The sequence below is a fragment of the Eleutherodactylus coqui genome, chromosome 1, assembly GCF_035609145.1.
Source record: "Eleutherodactylus coqui strain aEleCoq1 chromosome 1, aEleCoq1.hap1, whole genome shotgun sequence".
Lineage (NCBI taxonomy): Eukaryota > Metazoa > Chordata > Amphibia > Anura > Eleutherodactylidae > Eleutherodactylus > Eleutherodactylus coqui.
Genome location: NC_089837.1, coordinates 176,108,355 through 176,129,178, shown reverse-complemented (window position 1 = coordinate 176,129,178; position 20,824 = coordinate 176,108,355). Strand labels below are relative to the sequence as shown.

The window sequence follows — 20,824 nt, the reverse complement described above, 5'->3', positions numbered from 1 at the left end:
TATTTGCCAATTTTTTAATGCCCCCATAGAGTACTTGAACTTGTAATTGTTTGATTTCTTATACCATATACTGCAGTACTCCAGTATTGCAATATATGGTACTTCTTTCTGCATTCTTCTAGGATGGGCACATGCCTATCCTAATAGGCAGAAATACATGACATGGGGGTGGGGGACTTTTAAAAGCCCTGAACTGCCATGACAATCAAATGGCACTTCACAATCTCATCATGAGGAAGCTTTCCAGGACCCCCAAAAATGGATTGGGGCATCCAGCATTAACAGTGGCATTTAAAAGGATAACAGCTATGATAAACATCAGCACTGATCGTTTCTGTTTGCCGTTGGGTGTTAGCTGTGAAAAGATAGCCAGTATCTGCTGTGTTTGGAGCAGGATCAGCTCCCAATCCCGCTACATACAAACCTTGATGCAGAAGGTCATGCATGTACGCATCAAGGGGTTGTCCTACAAAGGGCATTTATGACTTATACACAGGATAGCTAATGAATGTATTATCACTGGAGGCCATGCTCTTATGAATCACATTGATGATTACACAATGGCAGTGAAGAGAACTTTAAATTGAGCTGTAGTCGAGCATGTGTGATGCTGCCTCATTCAAAGTCTATAGAAATGATGGAGATGTCAGAGAAGAGTGCATGGCTGTTACCATCAGGCCCACAGAGATTGAATGGAACTATAATGTAAATGCGCGATCATCACTTCATTCCATCTTCTCAATGTGGATATGAGAAGGAATGGAAGGCCCGAGACTCCAATCATGGGGTCCCAGTGGTGAGGCACCATTGAACATACATTTATCATCTGCCCTGTGGACAGGTGATGAATCACCTTTGATGAACAACCCCTTAAAAACTATTGTTCATTGTCTAAGTTAGATAGATCATAGTTAGGCTTAAATAGCAGTTTATATAAATATATGCACTTACGTGACCTGTTGCGTGTAAGTGCATAGTTTGCTGGCCTATGTTTCAAACAGTATCTTGTGTGGGTGTGTGTTGGGGCGCGGGGTAGATTTTTGTATTTAGCACTAATTATTCAAAATTGGGTTAGTTGGGAATGTTATGTATATTCTTAATCCCTAACAGCCATCTTTCATTTTGAATATTCCTATTCACAGATAGTGAAGAGCAAACAGTATGTTGAAGTTACAACGGTAAAACAGGAAAAAGAATTCCTACTTAACAATGAAGATGAGGCTTTTGAAGAACGTAATGTTTTGGAAGGATTTAGTAGAGCAGATTTACCAAAGATGGGTTACAAATCCTCCAGTTACAAAAGCTATGCAGGCTCTGAGACTTCTTTGAGTGACAGTTCTTCCACTGATGATAGGTTCATCTTCCAAGGTCTCAGAAAAAATGTGTCTGCTAAACAAATGGTAGAAGCTAAAATACTTGATGCCAAAACAATGGAACAGCTTGAGCTAGGTCAAACAACTGTTCAAGATGTTCAGAAAGAACTTGATACATACCTGTCAAAAGCTACTGCAATAGCAGGTTTATACCTTGAATCAAGCAGAGAACGAGTATCTTTTGGTTTAGCTGCAAAAAAGGGAATTATCAATAAAGGGTTAGCTTTGGAGTATTTAGAAGCACAAGTAGTGACAGGTTTCATCATTGATCCTTCTACAGGCAAAAAATATTCTGTTGACGAGGCCATCAGCTGTGGAATTGCTGACCGTGAATTTAAAGAAAAACTCCTTGAAGCTGAAAAAGCTGTCTTAGGTTACATTTATTGTGGCAAAAAGCTGTCTGTTTTTGAGGCCATTGAGGCTAGATTGCTTGAAAGACAGAAAGGGAAAAGGATCCTTGAAGCTCAGATTGCCACTGGTGGAGTCATTGACCCAGTTAAAAGCATACGAATCCCACCTGAAGTGGCAGTTCTTAAGGGTTTGTTAAATCATTCTACAATAAAGTTTTTGCATGAACCAGCTGGCAATGTGAAGGGTTTTCACTTTCCCACCAATAAGAAGAGCATGTATTACTCAGAATTGCTTCAATTGTGTGTTTTCGATGTAGATAGCAAAACTTTCCTTTTACCAATTGGTGAAAGACGAATTACAGCTTTTTCAGTAGAAAGAGGTCACAAAATATGCATAGTAGATGTTCGATCCGGGAAAGAAATGACGCGTTTTGAGGCATTTGAGAGTGGTCTCCTTGACAAGAAAACATATGCTGACATTTCACAATATGAGTGCCAATGGGAGAGTTCAACAGTTTTTGACTCCCAGGGCAACTTACAAGTACACTTAACTGATCACAAGACAGGAAGACAGTTTAATTTAGAGGAAGCTGTTTCCAAAGGTAAAATTGACAAGTCACTACTTACTAAGTTTAAAGAAGGAACCCTTTCAGCCATTGAAGTAGCTGACATTTTAGTTACTAAAACAAGACCAAGTAAGGACTCTAACAGCCCTATAGCAGGATTTTGGATTTATGAAACCAATGAAAGGGTTTCGGTCTTTAAAGCTTTGAAAAGAAACATAGTAGACAGAGTAACAGCGTTTAGATGTCTTGAGGCTCAAGTTTGCACCGGAGGGATCATTGATCCTTCTAATGGAAAAAAATATAATGTGTCGGACGCGTTACATGAAGGCTTAATTGATGATGTTTGTGCTAAGCAAATTCAGCAGTGTGAGGCTGCATACACAGGGGTTACAGATCCCACAACAAAAGCCCTTTTATCTGCTGGTGAGGCTATGAAATTGAACTTGTTATACAAAGAAATTGGCTACAGATGCCTAGAGTATCAGTATGTAACTGGAGGATTAATAGACCCTAGATCACATTCACGGCTTTCATTGGAGGACGCAATCAAAAAAGGAATAGTTGATGCTGTTACAGCCACAAAGCTAAAGGATAACAAGTCCTATGGCAAAAATCTTACCAACCCCAAAACAAAGAGGAAGTTATCCTATAAGGATGCTCTAGAGAAAACCGTTTATGATTGTCATACCGGATTACGTTTGATGGAGGCTCCTCTGCCTCTGAATGTTGGAATTCCTAGCCTTTATTTTGCTTCACAATAAAGACAACTACACTACCTGAGACGTCGTCGTACACCAGTCCACTGGATATTCATCCTGAAGAAGTGCGATAAAGTGTAAAATTGAAGTCAGGGAACATTATTAATGATGGAGGTTCATAAGTAACATTTTCTGACAATCTTGGTTTTACTTGCATTACCTCTTTATACATACTGCGGTATGTATGTTGCTGATTATTAACACTGAGCTTTTTGTGTTTCTTAATATGCTTGTAATTAAGTTTCACTTAATGTCACAGTACATCCATATTGTTTTGAATGAATGTTTTTTTCGCCCAGGGTAAAGATGTAACCTAGTCCTATATCCAAATATCCTGGTAGGAGGCTTGTTTGTGTCCAGTTACATCTGGGGCTTGTTGCTTCCACCCCTAAACCATGTTACATGAAAGCTGTGTTCTTTATATACGGATGTCGATTGTTTACAAAGCTAAATGTAAAAGCACTGTAAAAGACAGAATTCACCTCTTTATTGGGAGACACTTTCCTTTGCATACTTCTATCCTGTGAACATCTTAGTTTGCTATGACAATGTACAGTATAGCAAATGTACCTTATATTTTTTATTTAAAAAGAAATTCATGGAAAGTAGAACAGACACCTTTAACCTTTGCAATCCAATTTTGGATTTAGGGTTTCCTAGGGGGCTTTTTCTTTCAGCCATTATACAATGGCGCTGTCTGCTGGCTAGAGCCAGTACTGCGGTATGGGACATGCTGGAGAGGCCCCCGACAAAAGAGTGGCCAGCAATATACAGTAAGAATACCCTGCTGGACGTCTTCCGACATTGGAGCTGTACAACCTTCAATCAGAATGTCTTCAGACGTCAGACAGTGGATTGGAAAGTGTTAATACTGGCTAAGTCAAACATGTCTGCTGAAAGTGTACTTGAGTGTTGAACGGTAAATGTAAGTGAATTGCGAGAAGTGTTTTTAGAATATTTGTACCAAGTTGTATCTCGTTGTTTTTGTGTACCTGTTATGGTCAAGCTAATGCAAAGGCAGCAAGTATAAGCTGGTGTTTAATTGATGTTTTTAATACGGTCTTGCTTTAACGGTGAACACATTGTACTTTGGGGTCTATTCATATCAATATTAGTCTATTAAAATACAAGAAAAACATTCTGCTTCACTGGGAGAGTTGTGTGTTACCAAAACATATCTAATTCTGTATATAACTACTGTAATAAAAAAATGTTGGTAGCCACATTTTCTTAATATTGTGGGGTAACCATTTATGAATCTTATGAAACACAGCAATCGAACAGACCTCAAGGTTCAATCTCTTGTTTTGTATTGATAAGATATTTTTTAAAGAATATTCTTATGTTTCAGCACGAAATCAAATGAACCAAACAAAATTGTGCTTTTCAATATTTTTCTGTAACCTTTTGCTTTTTCATACGTAATGTTTATATGTGTTTTGCATCACACATTTATTGTTAGAAATCTTTGGAAGAGGAAAAGCGAGAGCATGTAAAGAAGGCAGGCGACATACTGAATTGGGTGTCTAAAGTCACTAAAACGTTAAGTAAAGAAGGAGGAGAAGGAGAGAGTACAGGAATGACACCCACTTCTAAGCAGGTATTGGAAATATTATTAGGTAATCAACAATAAGTATAATCAAGTGTTTGGTTGACGAAGCAATAAAGTCGTGTATCGTATTCTATACCATGCTTCACTAGTTGTATGCAACTGGACATGTCTATAATAGCTACACATTAAAAAAACCAATAAGTCCTATTTAATTGATGATCTTAGTGAGAGTGTTCTTGTGGTCTTTTTGAGCAAATCTTGACTGATCTTACAGTCTCATTCTAGTTGTTCATTCCAACCATTTTCCAAATCATTAAAACATTTTTTATTGTGTTTTGGATATTTTCAATTTTAATTGATCATAAAAAGTGTGGGCATGATTTATTTTCATCGTCATTAAAGGGAATCTGTCATGACTCTTTAGTCCTTATGTAATAGGGCTCAAAGGTTAGGGAATGGGGTATCCATGGACCCGTGTATGATAACTATCCTGCGAAATCCCAACCCTCATTCTAGGCAACTTTTACATCCCCACCAATGACTCCATCTCCCCATCTGCCTCTTAACTTCTATCGCTCACCTCCTCCCTTGGCCTCTCATAACTCACAGCTCTTGATCTGGTATTCCTCCATCTCTTCTCTGCTTCTCACTTCACTAATTTTCCTCTCCTGCTCTTGGACCAAAAACTCCTCTCTTCCTCTGCAAAGCACCCTAGCATCTCCCCAAACCCTCCTACCCACCGTAGGTACAGGAACCTTCAGGCCATTCATGCCCAAAGCTTTGCTGAGACCCTACAGCATTCTCTGTCTCATATATCTCTCCTCTCTTATCCCAACCTGGCCACCACACATTACAACACCGTTCTCAAATGCACCCTAGATGAAGCGGCGCCCCCTGTGACCCGTGACTCAAGTCATCCGATGCAAACCTTGGCAACCCTGGCCAACGTCAAACGCGCTTCATTTGGCAGTGCTCTTCATGTGCTGAATGGCTGTGGTGAATCCGCAGACTTTCTCCACTTCAAATTCATGCTCAGAAACTACAACCTTGCCCTCCACCATGCCAAACAAGCCTACTGCACCTCCCTCCTCTCCCCACTATCTTACAATCCTAAATGACTCTGACACTTTTTACTTCCTCCTCAGCCCTAAATTGCCCCCCCCCCCCCCACAGTGCAGGAAAGGGGCTTGAAGATCATAACAGGATCCCTTTAGCTTTCCAGTTTGTAAATGTCTTTATGCAGCTATCCAATTTCTATATCGCAGAATTACAACAGATCTAGAATACCACCTTTTTGTTCTTTAAAGCACTTGAAGAATATAAGTAGTGAATCATTACAAATCATCTGCTACACCAAACTTACTTGCAGCCTGAATCCAAAGAAGAGGTACACATATAATCAAAAGAATTTTAAAATAAACTTTAAAATCCCCAATACAGATGGCAACTTACAGTGTAATTTCCACATACATATAACCCCATAGGTCTTATAAAATGCAGTGTTAGGGCATTTTGAGGTGTCAACGTTGGGTCTTACATTCACCATTCTTTCTGTAAGTCATAGTAGGGAGGCACTACAAAGAGTGTTTCCAGCGCTGGATAACTACATTCATTTGTGTAATACTGCTTCCCTTACTGAAGTGAGTCCTCAGCAGAATAAACCTAAATACTGTACAATAAAATACAAACTATAGTCAAAGGCTTTTTTTGATATTGAAATCATATTTTAAAAATCAAATCTTTGGGTACATTCGTAGATTTCTAAAAGGGCATTATGATTACTTTTACTTGAATTTCTTTACCAAGTGCTAATACATTTTATGCAGTGCACAGGTCGCTGTGTGCATACTACATTTGAATCATCCCATAGATGAAATTTGATTTAAACTGATTAATTAATTACTAGAGATGAGCGAGTATACTCGCTAAGGCACATTACTCAAGCGAGTAGTGCCTTAGCCGAGTATCTCCCCGCTCGTCTCTAAAGATTCGGGGGCCGGCGGGGAGTGGCGGGGAGGAACGGAGGGGAGATCTCTCTCTCCCTCTCTCCCCACCGCTCCCCGCCGCAACTCACCTGTCACCCGCGCCGGCCCCGAATCTTTAGAGATGAGCAGGGAGATACTCGGCTAAGGCACTACTCGCTCGAGTAATGTGCCTTAGCGAGTATACTCGCTCATCTCTATTAATTACAATAGATATGTGGAAAATTCATTTGACAGAACTTTCTGTACTTTTCATAATTTAGCAAGTGCTTAAAATGGTCCTCTTTCCAGTGCTTTATGCATCCAGATTTTCAAATGTATACTTACATCAACACATCAATCATTAAACATGTTTGTTGTCTGCATTTACTCATCAAGTTAATCAGGAGTGAGTGTATAGGCGCCATGCAAGCTGCAGACGATCTAGTGTAACCGCATGGGCAGCACTGGATTTGTGGTTGTTTCAAGAAGCAAGTGCAGGTGCAGCCTGGAGATTAGTGGGAGTCTGCATGCAGTTCCAGCCGGTCGGCCGTAGTGTGTATCAACACCCCGCGGCTGTTGAAAGAGACCTTTACACACTTATTATGCATTAGGCAATTTGTACTTGGGACATATTATTGTGTTTATAACCGGCTGGACAAGAAATAATAATTAGGTGAAGATTCTTCAGAATCATTTTGATTCTCATTACTGGAACAGTCACTGCAGTCCTTGCTTGTAGGATCACCTATAGGCATGATAAATGTGAACACAGCAATATTTCAGGTACAAACAATGAGGTTTTACCAGCAACTTATATATGGAGATAAAATCTGAAAACGTGAAAGCTACGGGATTTTCATTAGCTCACTGATTTTTGGGATACGTTTATTATCATATCTTTCAGTGGCACCTTATCTAGAAGGCACTTGTCGTGTCTATTATTTAAAGGGATTTGCAACTCAATTTTTGTATATAGTTTTGGGACCCCGTGCACAAAACTGCATAAAAGTGATACTCACCGTGACACCGTTTCAGTGCTCTGTCTCATAACCCTGTCACATTGGCTTCTAATGTAGAAGCCCTCGGCGGGTTTATAGAACATCACTGAAGACGTTCTTGTCGGGCCTCCTATTGGCTATAGTGGTCACGTGGTTAAAGAAGCACGTGAACTCTGCAGCCAAAGTAAGCGGCAGACCAGAGCAGTGACAGGGGAGCAGCGTGGTAGTGGAGAGATGAGTATGTATGTGTTTTTTCACTATATTTAATCCCCCACACACATTATTTTTGCATTGGAAAACCCCTTAGGCCTCATGTCCACGGGGAAAATCAGGCCCGCTACGGATTCTCCATGTAGAATCCGTAGCGGGTCCCTCCTGCCCCGCGGACATGAGCGCTTAAAATAAGAATAAATCAGAATAAACTCACCTCCCATCCGCTCCGTTTCTTCTCTTCGCTGCGGCGTCATCTTCTCTCGTCGCGGCCGGATCTTCTTTCTTCGGCTCGGCGGATGTGCATGATGACGTCGGTGACGTGCCCCGTGCATGCGCCTTCCCGAAGAAAAAAGATCCGGCCGCGACGGAGAGAAGATGGCGCCTCCGCGAAGAGAAGAAACGGAGCGTGTGAGTAAATTCCGAATTTTGTCTCCCGCGGATCCGGACGGCTTCCATAGGCTTCAATAGAAGCCCGCGGGAGCCGTCCCCGCGGGAGACCCGCATGAAAATGGAGCATGGTCCAGATTTTTTCATGCTCCATTTTTTTTAAAATCCCTTTTATTGACCATCCGCAGGTATTTATCTACCCGCGGGTGGTCAATGCATCCCTATGGGATGCGGATCCGCGCGCGGGAGAAGAGTTAAAATCCGCTGCAGATTTTAATTCTTATTTTCCCCGTGGACATGAGGCCTTAAGGCCTCATGTCCACGGGGAAAATCAGGCCCGCTACGGATTCTACATGTAGAATCTGCAGCGGGTCCCTCCTGCCCCGCAGACATGAGCGCTGAAAATAAGAATAAATGAGAATAAACTCACCTCCCATCCGCTCCGTTTCTTCTCTTCGCGGCGGCGTCATCTTCTCTCGTCGCGGCCGGATCTTCTTTCTTCGGCTCGGCGGATGTGCATGATGACGTCGGTGACGTGCCCCGCGCATGCGCCGGGCCGAAGCAAAATGATCCGGCCGCGACTGAGAGAAGATGGCGCCGCTGCGAAGAGAAGAACCGGAGCGTGTGAGTAAACTCTGATTTTTGTGTCCCGCGGATCCGGACGGCTTCCATAGGCTTCAATAGAAGCCCGCGGGAGCCGTCCCCGCGGGAGACCCGCATGAAAATGGAGCATGGTCCAGATTTTTTCATGCTCCATTTTAAAAAAAATCACTTTTATTGACGATCCGCGGGTATTTATCTACCCGCGGGTGGTCAATGCATCCCTATGGGGTGCGGATCCGCGCGCGGGAGAAGAGTTAAAATCCGCTGCGGATTTTAATTCTTATTTTCCCCGTGGACATGAGGCCTAAGGCTAGTGGTAATGTTCCATTTACGCTGTGGTAGTCCCCTATTTAAGCCATGACGCAGACAAAACATATTAATACTGGATTTACACTCTCGGCAATACATCAGTGAAGCATCAAAACTTGACTCTTAAACACAAAAATTATTTTGTAGACATCTGGAGATGTTCAAGGGGCTTCCTAAATATGAATTTGTGCTAAACTACAGTTATTCCAGAAAATGTTTCAAACTGAGTTAAATTCTTGATCACTAACATACCAAAACTCAATGATTGAACACTAAGGGAGCTTTCACACAGGATGGAATATGCTCTCCTGAGGACTATTCAGCCCCCAAATCTGCACTGCTAATCTTCCAATTTTGGTGTGGAATTTAAAAAAAAACCAGAATCCTGCTGACAATTCTCCATTCAAATCCATAGGAGTACAGATTTTGATATGGAATTCAGTGATTACATATTCAGCAACACATTTTGGACGCAAGCCACTATCGGCTGTGTAAATATGGCCTAAGGATAGGTGTGACAGGTGTATTTCTGGATACAGTTTTTAAAGTCCTAAATAAATCAATAAAGGTTTAGGGGATAAAAATCTGATTAGTGGGGGGGACTCATCGCTGAGATCCCAGCTGATCCCAAGAACAGGAGTCCTGTGTCCCCCTCCTTTTGTCACTTTGGGGTCGCTGCACCCAGCCACAGTGACATCAAATTGAATGGAGCTGTGATGGCACATGCACACTCATTCATTCAGTTGGCGTGACCTGAAAAAGCTGAGTACCAGCCTCAGCTATTTCCGGCAGTTCCATTAAAAAATTAATGGAGCAGCGCCATATTTGTGCAACTGCCACACCATTCAGACTCCACACAGTGGGGATGCAGTGAGCCCACAGTGAGCATGAGAGGGGGGCACTAGAACTTTGTTCTCTGGATCAATGGGGTTCTCATTGATGAGACCGCCACCAATCAGACTTTTATCACTTAATTTATTAATTTATGAATAGGTAATATGTGGAAAACACAAGTTGCAGGAAGTCTTAAAGATCATGGAAAAATAAGTCTCTGCAAAAAAAAAAAAAAAAAAAGCTATGAAGATGAGTGAAGGAATTAGTTTTTACAGTGCCACTTGTTGGAGGATAACTATCCTATGATGAGTCGGTATCTGACCTCTTAACAAGCCCTGTAACATGACTGAAAATATAAACCAAACTGCTATTTTGGGGTTCCTGTCCCTGCTTAGTGTACTCTTTTGTGGTGCTCTTCACAAAGCGAAAGATCCCATCCCCCCTCTCCACACTCACATTGATAGCCAACCAGAACCCTACTGATGATTAGCAAGAATCCAAAAACAGCTCCGTGAACATGGATATTGTCATTTGGCTTATATGTTACAAAACCTATTGAATGGTCAGATATTGACTCATAGGGTATCTACTTTCCAATAGGTGGCGCTGTGGATTATTGCATTACTTATTTGCATAACAATTTGTGCCACATTTATCATACTGTGTGCACTGTTTAGTTAAATTTGGTGCAATGCTATTCTCATCAACTTCATAATGCATCTATAGATAGCATAGGTACTTTAGATGAATTTCCACATTGGCGGTTGGGAAAACATGCTTCCTTGAAACATTACAACACATCTTACTGTAGATTCTTCTGAATCTAAAATACTGACAGTGGAAAAAAAATACTTAGCCACTTTATTTTGTGAACTGCTTCTCTGGAGAAGCAAGATACCCTTAGGCCGCCTGTCCAAAGCTGTGACAGAATATCACTAGTGATATTCCGCCGAGGGGGAGCATTGTAATGTTTCCGCGATGGGCCTATTTAATTGATAGGCTCACACAGAGAATCGCGGCAAATCATGGAAAGCGATCCTATGGAAAGCGTGTCATGTGATTTTGCTCCCCGTGGATCTTGTTATGACATCTTGCCTGTGGACAGGCAACCTTATTTTTCAGTATTGTTCCCTGGGAATATTATTCCATTGAGCTAGAGCAGCAGTGATCCTAAAAGTAACCATCAATGAGGTAGAATTCCTAGTCCTTAAATAGGCATTGTAAATAGAAACTGCTCAAAAAGAAATCTTGCTGCTGCTTCTAAAGGCCCATTAACATGGGACAAATGTAGCTAGTAGTGCTGGCTCGCTCACAGAGCGGCCAGAAGGGGGATGGGGCGGCTGGAGGATGTTTCACTTTCCGCTGTCCCCCGCCCTTCTTCATTCACCTAACACAGTGGCCGCTCAGTACTGAAAGGCTGCTTTTCACACTGAACGATCATCGTTTAGAATTTTATGCAGCTTTAAACCCTGAACAATGATCGTTCAGTGTAAACAGCAGCCGTTCAGTACTGAACAGCCGCTGTGTTAAGTGGGGGAGAGCGAGGAGTGAAGTCTTCTCCAGCGCCCCCCCCTCCCCCCGCTGTGCAAGCCAGCAATATTCACTCCTGTCCAGCAGCACAGGCATAGTTTGCCCGACATTCATCCCATGTAAATGGGCCTTAAGTGTGTGCTACAGAGAGATGAAATAGCAGGATCTCCTCTTCTCTGTGTGTGCTGTGTAAAGGCCCCTTTACATGCAACGATTATCACTCAAAATTTGTTTAAAAGCCATTGTTTGAGCGATAATCGCTGTGTGTGAATGCTTCCATTTTTCATTCTACAGCTAAACGACAATTTTCAGGTGAGCTTAAAATCATCTTTCAGCCGGAGAGAAGATAACACCGACCCTATGCTGGGTTTGCTGTCCATAGTGCTGTATTCTCCATGGGAGCTGATGATTACATTGTATTCAGCAGAAAACCCATGGCAGAACAAAAGAGCTGAATGTTCTCTGAATACAGGTCTGGGAGGCTCATTTACATGCAAATGAAGGTGATAAGCTGCTAATGGACATTAGTGTCCATTAGCAATTTATGCAAAACAATCTTTTGAACGATTATCTTTGCGTGTAAATGGGCTCTAAGGAAGACATCATAGCACCTAGCCTCTACCGACTAGCTTATAGGGAACTGACAAACAGAAATAGAGCCTGCAAAAGGAAGAACTAGTGAAAAGTTTTATATATAAGTCGCATAATGGGGAAATAGTGTTACTCATCACAAACACATGACAGCCTATTCTGAAAAGTACCTAATCTACTTTAAAAGCTTTTATAAAAAGCACATATGCTTATATATGCTGTTTTTGAAGTTTTAGGTTACCACAACCTTCAGTGATGGAGGAAAATTTCTAGCTTGGTGATCGGTTTGTTTGTTGCTTTTACACCTGCGCCAGAATGAATGCTAATGTAGAAATGTAAAGGGGTATTTTGGTTCTGAAGCAAATTTTCAAAAATTCCAGATATGAAAGGTGTTTGCGCCATGTTTATGTACAGCTGGTTATGGGTATAAATCACACAGCCATTACCTTCTTATCCTGTCCCCATTTCTGATGTTTCCGTGATGGACACCGCATCCCTACAGACATGCAGCTTGAAATCACATTTCACACAATTCCCTGCTCTGCACTTCTTTCCTGTGTGCCCCCACTAAGTGCTGCCCTGCTATTGGTCAGTAATCTGATCCTGAGAGCGGAATAGAAAAAAAGCCATCCCTGGCCGATCCTACTGAGTGTGCCTGACTTGTAGTGCTGGAATACCTGCAGGTCATATCCAGAGACAACCTGGGAATAAACACTTCTGAAGTGCTAGGAGAAGGTGATGGCTTATAGAGCTACAAAGTCCAAAGCAGAACCACACTGCAAACTTTAATAACTTTTAATTAGCATTCAACAGCAACTTTGTATAAGAATATCCCTTTAACTCCTATTACAATAGTCTGAACCAACTGAATTTTGGGAGACGTACTTTAAAGAGAATTTCCCCACTATATATCTTTATGATGCAATTATTTTATTTACAACGTACATATTCCACAGCCCTGCACTGTGATTGTCATCAGTTACTTTAGTCCCTGGCCTCCTTGAGTCTGACAATCTAAATGTTAAATTAACCTAATAGTATGTGTTTATAGAGAGGGAGACATCTGGAGTACCCATGGAGAACATACTCCAGATGTCCCTCTTGGTCAGATTTGACTTGAGGACATCAACAAGGAAAGGTAGTAATGCTAACCACTAAACCCCCCATTCTGCCCATCTAGCTTCCGCTAGGAGATTGGGACAACACAGATCGGCTGTTTTTTTACTCCCGTAGATTTGAATGTAGAGACGCCCATGTGAGTCTCTACATTCTCTCCATTAAATCTCTAATTTGTTGTGGTGACTGGTGGCTGTCTTACCTTGTGGACACCTTTCAGTACTGGCGTAATGTTCAAAAATGAGGGTTGTGGGATCCTTGGTTTCCATGTGCAGGCCAAGTTTTATTGATATTTTGGAAATTCTAAATTTTTATTGTAGAGTTCAGGAAGTTGATGTCCCTGTAAAGCTATGAGGGTGTCATATGAATGTAAAACATTTAAAGGGACTTTCCAAATTCTTGGAAAATTGGGGAGAGGGTGTGAAATGGTTATATTCGCTGATACCTAGCTGATCTAGCACTGCTGCTCCTGGCCTCACCGCCAGTCTTTGTTTACAAACTTCACTTGTGACGTATCTTATACACATGATTGCCTCACTCAATTAGAATTTCAGCGGTTTATGACTTAACACCGCAAAGGCCAACAATTTGCTGCTGCTGTAATGTGTGTATACAGACATTACGAACACAGTGATACCAGGTTTCTGATGATTTTTTCGTATATAATAAATGGGGAAAGGTGGAGTTTGACGGTTTTTATTTTTTTATAGTTTTTACATTTTTTTAACACTTTTTTAAATGCTATTTTTGTCCCCATAGAGGACTTTAATATCACTACATTTGATATTTCTTATAATACACTGCTATTCTTCAGTAAAATAGTGTATTATATTGCCTATGAAGCTCAGTCAGTCAGAGGCTGAGCCTCATAGGCCACTGTATATGGCAGACCCAGAGGCCATCCTCAAGCCATAGCAACCCACCGGGACCCCGAGTTCACATATTGGGGGTCAAGTGGATGACAGATAAAGTCCCTTCCCTCTGACAGCCTTTTACAATCTGCATTCGCATCAAAGGGTTAAACAGTGGTGATTGGAGGTTCCTCCTGTCCCCACTGTTAGAGCAAGGGCTGAGCTGTCACCCAACAGCCGGACCCTCGTTCCTACCGGCATGGGAGATCTGTGCCATTATTCTAATGCAGCACCATAAAAAGCCGATACATCACAATAATGCCCTTAAGTGACCGCCGTATGACTGGTCACTAAGGGGTTAAGTAACACATGGTATTTATCCATTTTGGAGTCTATAGATTTTAAACAATGTGCTATGCATTTGCCTACTAGTACAAAAATGTTGCCTATATAATCTTAACTTCTACATCTTTTAATTTCAGATTTCTAATGAAGAGATTCTCACAAAGCAGAATGAGGTTTCAGATGCTCTACAGACTTTACAGTTGCTCCTAGCTAAGCACGGTGACAGGTATTGTACCATTTTCCTTCAAGATGTACATTTTTAACAGATTAGCATGTACAAGTAGGGGCCAGTCCAGTGAAATGCTCTTGCGTTTTTTTTCATCCGTTGTATAACTAGTTCCCTAGTATATATAAATAAGCTAGTATTATCTTGCTAACCTATTACTTTCTATGTGCAAAATTCTTGAATTCCTTCTTTTCAGTTGAGTCATGTGATCCATTTGGGACGATCTAAGATTTTATATACTTTCTGCTCTCTCAAAAAGTCACTTTTTTAGTCATCAGAATTTCCGTATAAACAAACTACATGGACTGTACCACACAGACTCTTGGACAGAAAGGAGGCTGCACTGCATGGAAGAGATTGCAGTATACATAAGATACCTCCAAAATATGACAGGCAGTCAAGAGAGGGGTGCAGTAATGGAAAAATCTATTTTCTCTGGAGTGACCCTTAATGGTGATAAGACATTGCCATTTTGCTGCCCAGGTTTGGGTTTGTGATCTTTTTCAAAACCTAGCTGTGAGTTATTCTGACACAAGAAGGGAGATTTGCTAAAGACTGGCAATTTTATACAGTCTTTCACAGTAGTAAGGTGGAGAGACATGCACCAAATTTTTTAGTGCATGCATCTAAATAAGTTTGGCGAGTATGGGCTGGCATAGATTTGTACTAGTGTTTGCCATATTCTGGCATAAATTATAATAAACTGGTCGGCGTCAGGGATCCAGTCCAATTTCAGAGACCCTCTCCCCCATGTTGGAAAAGTGTTGAGAGAGTTGTAATAATTTTAAAAAGTCTAAATGTATGACTTTTCCTTACATAATTCTAGGTCAAAGGCATCAATAAATTCCATCCAGGGTGTTAACAGGATAGACTTCTGCATAATGCCATAAACATGACATACCACATAACAACTACATCATATTTTTAAAGTCAGTTTGTTTAATTTCTCACCAGAATGACTGAAGAAGAAAGAGCAGAAATAGAAAATCAAATTAAAACACTCCAAGAAAGCCAATGTCTGTTATCAAGAGCGTATGAAAAACAACAACAACAAGCCAAGGATCTGGTAGATAAACTGGTGGAACAGAAGGTGACATTAGCAGAACAATTTGATCTGTTTCTATTGCAACCAATTTACAATCTTTGTGTGATTTTTTTTTTTTGCATGTAAATGAAGCAATAATAATAAGCAATAAAATTTGTTATTTCATAAGTGAAACCAGATTCCTTAGAGGGGTTTTCCAATTACTTAAATTTGCTTAACAACCAATCTGTACTTCCTGGATGCTGCTGACCAGGACTTGCGGCTACCGCAGCCAATCACTGGCTACAGCAGTGACCTATAGCCAGTGATTGGCTGCAGCAGTCATATGTCTTAGTTAGCTGCAAGCAGAAAGTACAGAGTGCTTGTGAAGCAGTTTTAAGTAATGGTAAACCCCCTTTAAAGAGATTTTCTGAGTTAAAGTGGAAGTAATAATGTCTTAGGTAAACTATGACATAGTGGGAATAACGTACACCTAGTTGGATAAAAGCTGTGACTGGATGGCTACTTTACAAGGTTATAGTTTGTTCAGAAGGGATTATAAAAAATGGAAAGGGGGAGGAGGGGTTTGTCATTATGTAAAGATCTGTTTAAAGCCCACACTGGATGATATATTTGAAGGAGATGAACAAGTGGAGTCTTTATGGATAGAGATACATGAAGGGAAAAAGCAATAATAAAATCCTCATAGGGGTGTTCTATAGGCCACCAAATATGACAGAAGCCTCGAAAATCTATTATTCTAACACAAATAGATGAAGTGACAAATCTCAATGAGGTAATTAATATGGAAGACTTTATGTGAAAATAAACTGGGATACTGAAACCTGCGGATCTCATAAAGCAAACGAGTTTCTGTCATTAACTAAAAACAATTACTTTTCCCAATTTGTGTGGGACCCAAAAAGAGGGACAGCCATTTTAAACTTAATATGAAACAATAGACCTGACTGAATAACAGGGGCACAGGTTGCGGGGCACCTGGGAAATAGACTATAAAATATAATTTCCAGTTGTCTTTATCAAGAAGCTAAGAAAATACTAAACTTTAGTAAGGCAAAATTGAATCAGCGTAGAGACGCCCTTAGACTTATTGACTGTGACAATGTCCTCAGAAATAAGAGTAAAGACCATAAATTGGAAAGGTTTAAAATATCTATCTTAAATAATCACTGTGAGCAGTTCATACCATACAGGAATAAAAGTTGACAATAAACAGCAAAAGAAAGAATTTAAACTACTAAAACAAGAAGGCAGTGAAGAAGCATTAAAAACCCACAAGAAAAAAAATAAATGATGTAAAAAATGTAAATTTAACTGGAGTAACCAGTGTCTGGCAGCTGCTGCTAAGTTAAATAGAATCATGTTGTGCATCAAGAAGTTCTAGGGGCACATGACAAGAACTTTGATATTCCACTTTACAAGTCATTGGTCAGACCACATATGGAATATTGTGGAAAGTTTGGGGCATCGGTAATCAAGAAGGATATATTCGAGCTTGAGCGGATACAAAGACAGACAACTAAGTTAATAAATGGAATGGATGGACTACAATGCCCAGAGAGGTTATCAAAATTGAAGCTATTTAGTTTAGAAAAAAGAATGCTCAGGAGTGGCCTAATCACTATGTATAAATATGTTGTGTGACCATACAGAGATCTCTCCCACGATCTGTTTATACCCAGGACTGTGACTGTAGGAAGGGGGCATCCTCCACTTCTAGAGGAAATAAGGTTTCTACACCAACATAGAAGGGGGTTCTTTACTGTAAGAGCAGTGAGACTATGGAACTCTCTGCCTGAGGATGTGGTGATGGCAAATTCACTAAAAAGTTTAAGAGGGGTCTAGACGTCTTTCGTGATTCGGGGATTATTCGGACTGCTAAATTGTAGTCGGGAAGGAATTTCTTTTCCCCTAAAATGAGAAAAATTGGCTTATACCTCATGTTTTTTTTTGGCCTTCTTCTGGATCAACATTGGGGACATATGTTTTATTTCAGCCCTACAGACTATTTTACTTTGTAAAATATTTCTTAGTAAAACATTAGTCCATACTGAAAAATAATGAAAGAACTTATATTCATTTGCTCCAGATCCATTCATCTGCAGCTCCACACCTGCTGTTCTCCTCAGCAGCAGTCAGCCTGTGACATTCCCTATACAGATTGACTGCAAGGGTCTGGAACAGGTCTTTTATATAAATAAGCTATTTTATTATTTTTTAGCATGGCCAGCTGTTTGACCCAAAAATATTTTTAACTCAGAAAATCTCTTTATCTTTGAATGTTGTTGGTTTAGCTAGGAAGCTAAGCTAATTAATTGTATGCTGGCCTAATATTCACAAACATTTTCTGGTAGTGCTTTTCATGTGACAATGACTAGCAAAGCATCACAAGTGTTTTGGATCTGTTGGACTGCCATCAATTGTATCATCCTGACTTCTGAGTTTTTTTCTATCAGATGTGGTTTATACAGTGTGCTGTAAACGTGGCAAGCATGGTTCACTATGTGACATATCTCTTAACCCTTCACAGGCATCAAATGGCATGATGGTTTGCTTTACAGGTAGTACTTACTCTACTTGTCATCTCTCTTCTCACTAACACACAATGTATCCTAAAGCTAAATTCTAGTTCACAGATGCATGTTGAGTTCAAAGCTTCTGCAACCTTTGCTGTCAAGATTACTGACAAAAATCATTTTTATCTGAATCTCTTATACAGTCAGCTTGTTCTGTGTGTGGTAAGTATCTTGAGCATGTGGAGCACAATTTCTAATTTGTAATAAGGTATAAAGTCACCATACTTGCTGATATCTTTTTTTCTTTCCTGTTTCAGGTGGACAGAGTTGTATCAGGCACCATTGATGAGGCAAATGGGAGAATTCTTTCCATTTACCAGTCTGTAGTAGAAGGCCTTGTTGATTATGAAACGGGAATTCTTCTACTTGAAATGCAGCTAATCGTGTCTGGACTGGTTTGCCCACAGTTAAAGAGATGCTTTGGCATTGAAGAAGCTAAGAGTCACAATCTTATAGATGATCAAATTCAAGCACGACTCCATGAAATATCTCATGCTAAAAGTGTAATTTTATCTCTCCCTTCAAGTGATTTTCCTATAATTCATGCTTACAATCAAGGACTAATTTCAGAGACCGAAACAGTCAAAATGATCGGCATTTTGCTTTCTTGTGGTTGTCTTCAACTTGCCACTACAGGAGAGCAGCTCAACTTAAACAAACTTTTTCAAAGAAATATAATTTCTACGTCCATGTTTACAAAGCTCATTGAGAGACAAAAGGTGGCCAAAGATTTGATTGATCCCATTACAGCCGAAAAGTTGACATTAGCAGACCTCTTTCAAAGGACCAGGACAGATGAGAGAACAGGAATGAGATTTCTCATAGTTAATTCAGAAGATAAAGGTAAAATCACATTAAAATCTGGTAGGAAAATTAGCATTTTACGGGCAGCACATGAAGGAATTCTGGAACGTGAAATCATGTACAGGCTACTTGGAGCCCAACTTTTTTCAGGTGGTATTCTTGACCTGGATACTGGAAACCAACTGAGTTTAGAACAGGCTCTGGATCAAGGTGTTATTGATAATGGAACAGTTTGTGGAATTTTAACCCAACAAGTTCAAAATGGCGGAATCCTTTGCCCATTTACTAGAAAATGTTTAACAGTAGATGAAGCTGTACATTGTAATTTAATTTCATATAGTAGTGCATTGATGGTCCTAGAGGCACAAAGAGGGTTTATTGGACTTATATGGCCAGATACTAGTGAAATATTCCCTATATCAACATCTTTACAACAAGGAATGATTTCTGCTGAGTTAGCACAAAAGATCCTAAGCAACAGGCACAAAATTGCTGGGTTATATATTCCTGAAACATCTGAGATAGTCAAATTGGGTATAGCTGCTCAGACAGGTATAATAGAGAAAAGCACTGCATCAATCCTTAGCGACTTGGAATTACAGGACAAAATGCCAAACCTAGATAATCTGGAACCAGCTTGCAAACATGTTCTAAAATGCATATCTTATGAATCTCACACAACACAGTTACCTGAAAGTTCTGAAAACAAAGCAGAGGAAGAACTGACGCATAATCCCGACCATACAAAACAATTATTTATTTCCTATCTCATGATAAATAGTTATATTGATGCAAATACAGGTCAAAGACTGTTACTGTTTGATGGTGATCTTGATGAAGCTGCCAGCATGTTGCTTGAGTCTGAACATATTGTACGTACTTCGTGTGAAAATGAAAAAGGTGTTACTGATGTCGGGGGAAAGGTTTTAGAGGTGAAACAAACTGACCCGAGCCATAATACAGAAAGAAATATAACTGAGTGTGAGAGTGTATCCCATTTGAACTCAAGCTTTGAAGAATCAGAAAGCCTTAAAACTGCTACAGAACAACTTCAGTTTATGGATAGTGCAGACCGCAAAAACCCTGAAGAGGTGATATGTCAGCTGTTTAAAAATGTAGACGCTGACGACATAACTACTGAACATAAGCTGCAGGGCAGTCAGACGACTGAGACACATGAAGAAATAGAAAGTTTCCTTGTAAAAGATGTCACCATGGCTGATGATCCTATAGGTGAACCAAGTAACAGAATTATTGCTGTAGATAGCAAGGACAACAATTTAACTCAGGACAATAATATTCCTAACGATTTTAATGAAGGGTCGAATCAGATTGGAGAAGTTTATGATTGTCCAGAAGAAATTGCAACCACTTCAAACATCAGTATTCCAAAAACTTCTGAACATGCGTTTGGTGATCAGCTGCAAAAAATACCAATTAAAGAACTTTGCAATGCAAATACTGACTGTGATGGTTGGGCAGCTCCTCCATCTGAAACCAACAGTGATGCCATGCTTAATGTGGGCCAAGATATTTCTATTGAACTTTGTGAATATTTGGAAAACAGCAGTGGCTCTGATATGTCTGATGAAAATTTTGAAAGTGACGATGACGTTGGTAATACCGATGAATTGAAAAAGACTTGGAAAACTATAGGGAGTGGCATTATAGAAGACAGAACAGCCACCCAAGGTGATACAAGCTCCGATGAGGATACGTACTATTACACTGATAGTGATGCTGAAAACATGGATATGTTACCAGGAAGGCAATTTCTGGAAACCATTTTTGAAGAAGATTCTGAAAGTAACTCTTATGTCGGTGACCAAGCTA

General features: G+C 40.3%; 1 protein-coding gene across 3 annotated transcripts in view; it reads left to right on the top strand.

Moving 5' to 3' along the window:
- DST (dystonin) overlaps positions 1-20,824 on the top strand; it is a 391,490-nt gene that overhangs the window by 194,221 nt on the left and 176,445 nt on the right. For 2 of the 3 annotated variants that reach the window (XM_066604043.1, XM_066604051.1), the window contains 4 exons: positions 4,510-4,647; positions 12,761-12,763; positions 14,478-14,566; positions 15,521-15,656. In XM_066604043.1, the coding sequence (XP_066460140.1) occupies positions 4,510-4,647; positions 12,761-12,763; positions 14,478-14,566; positions 15,521-15,656 (366 nt within the window). Of the gene's footprint in view, positions 1-1,142; positions 4,933-12,760; positions 12,764-14,477; positions 14,567-15,520; positions 15,657-20,824 lie in introns of those variants that run through there. The other variant, XM_066604035.1, reaches the window with a different exon arrangement.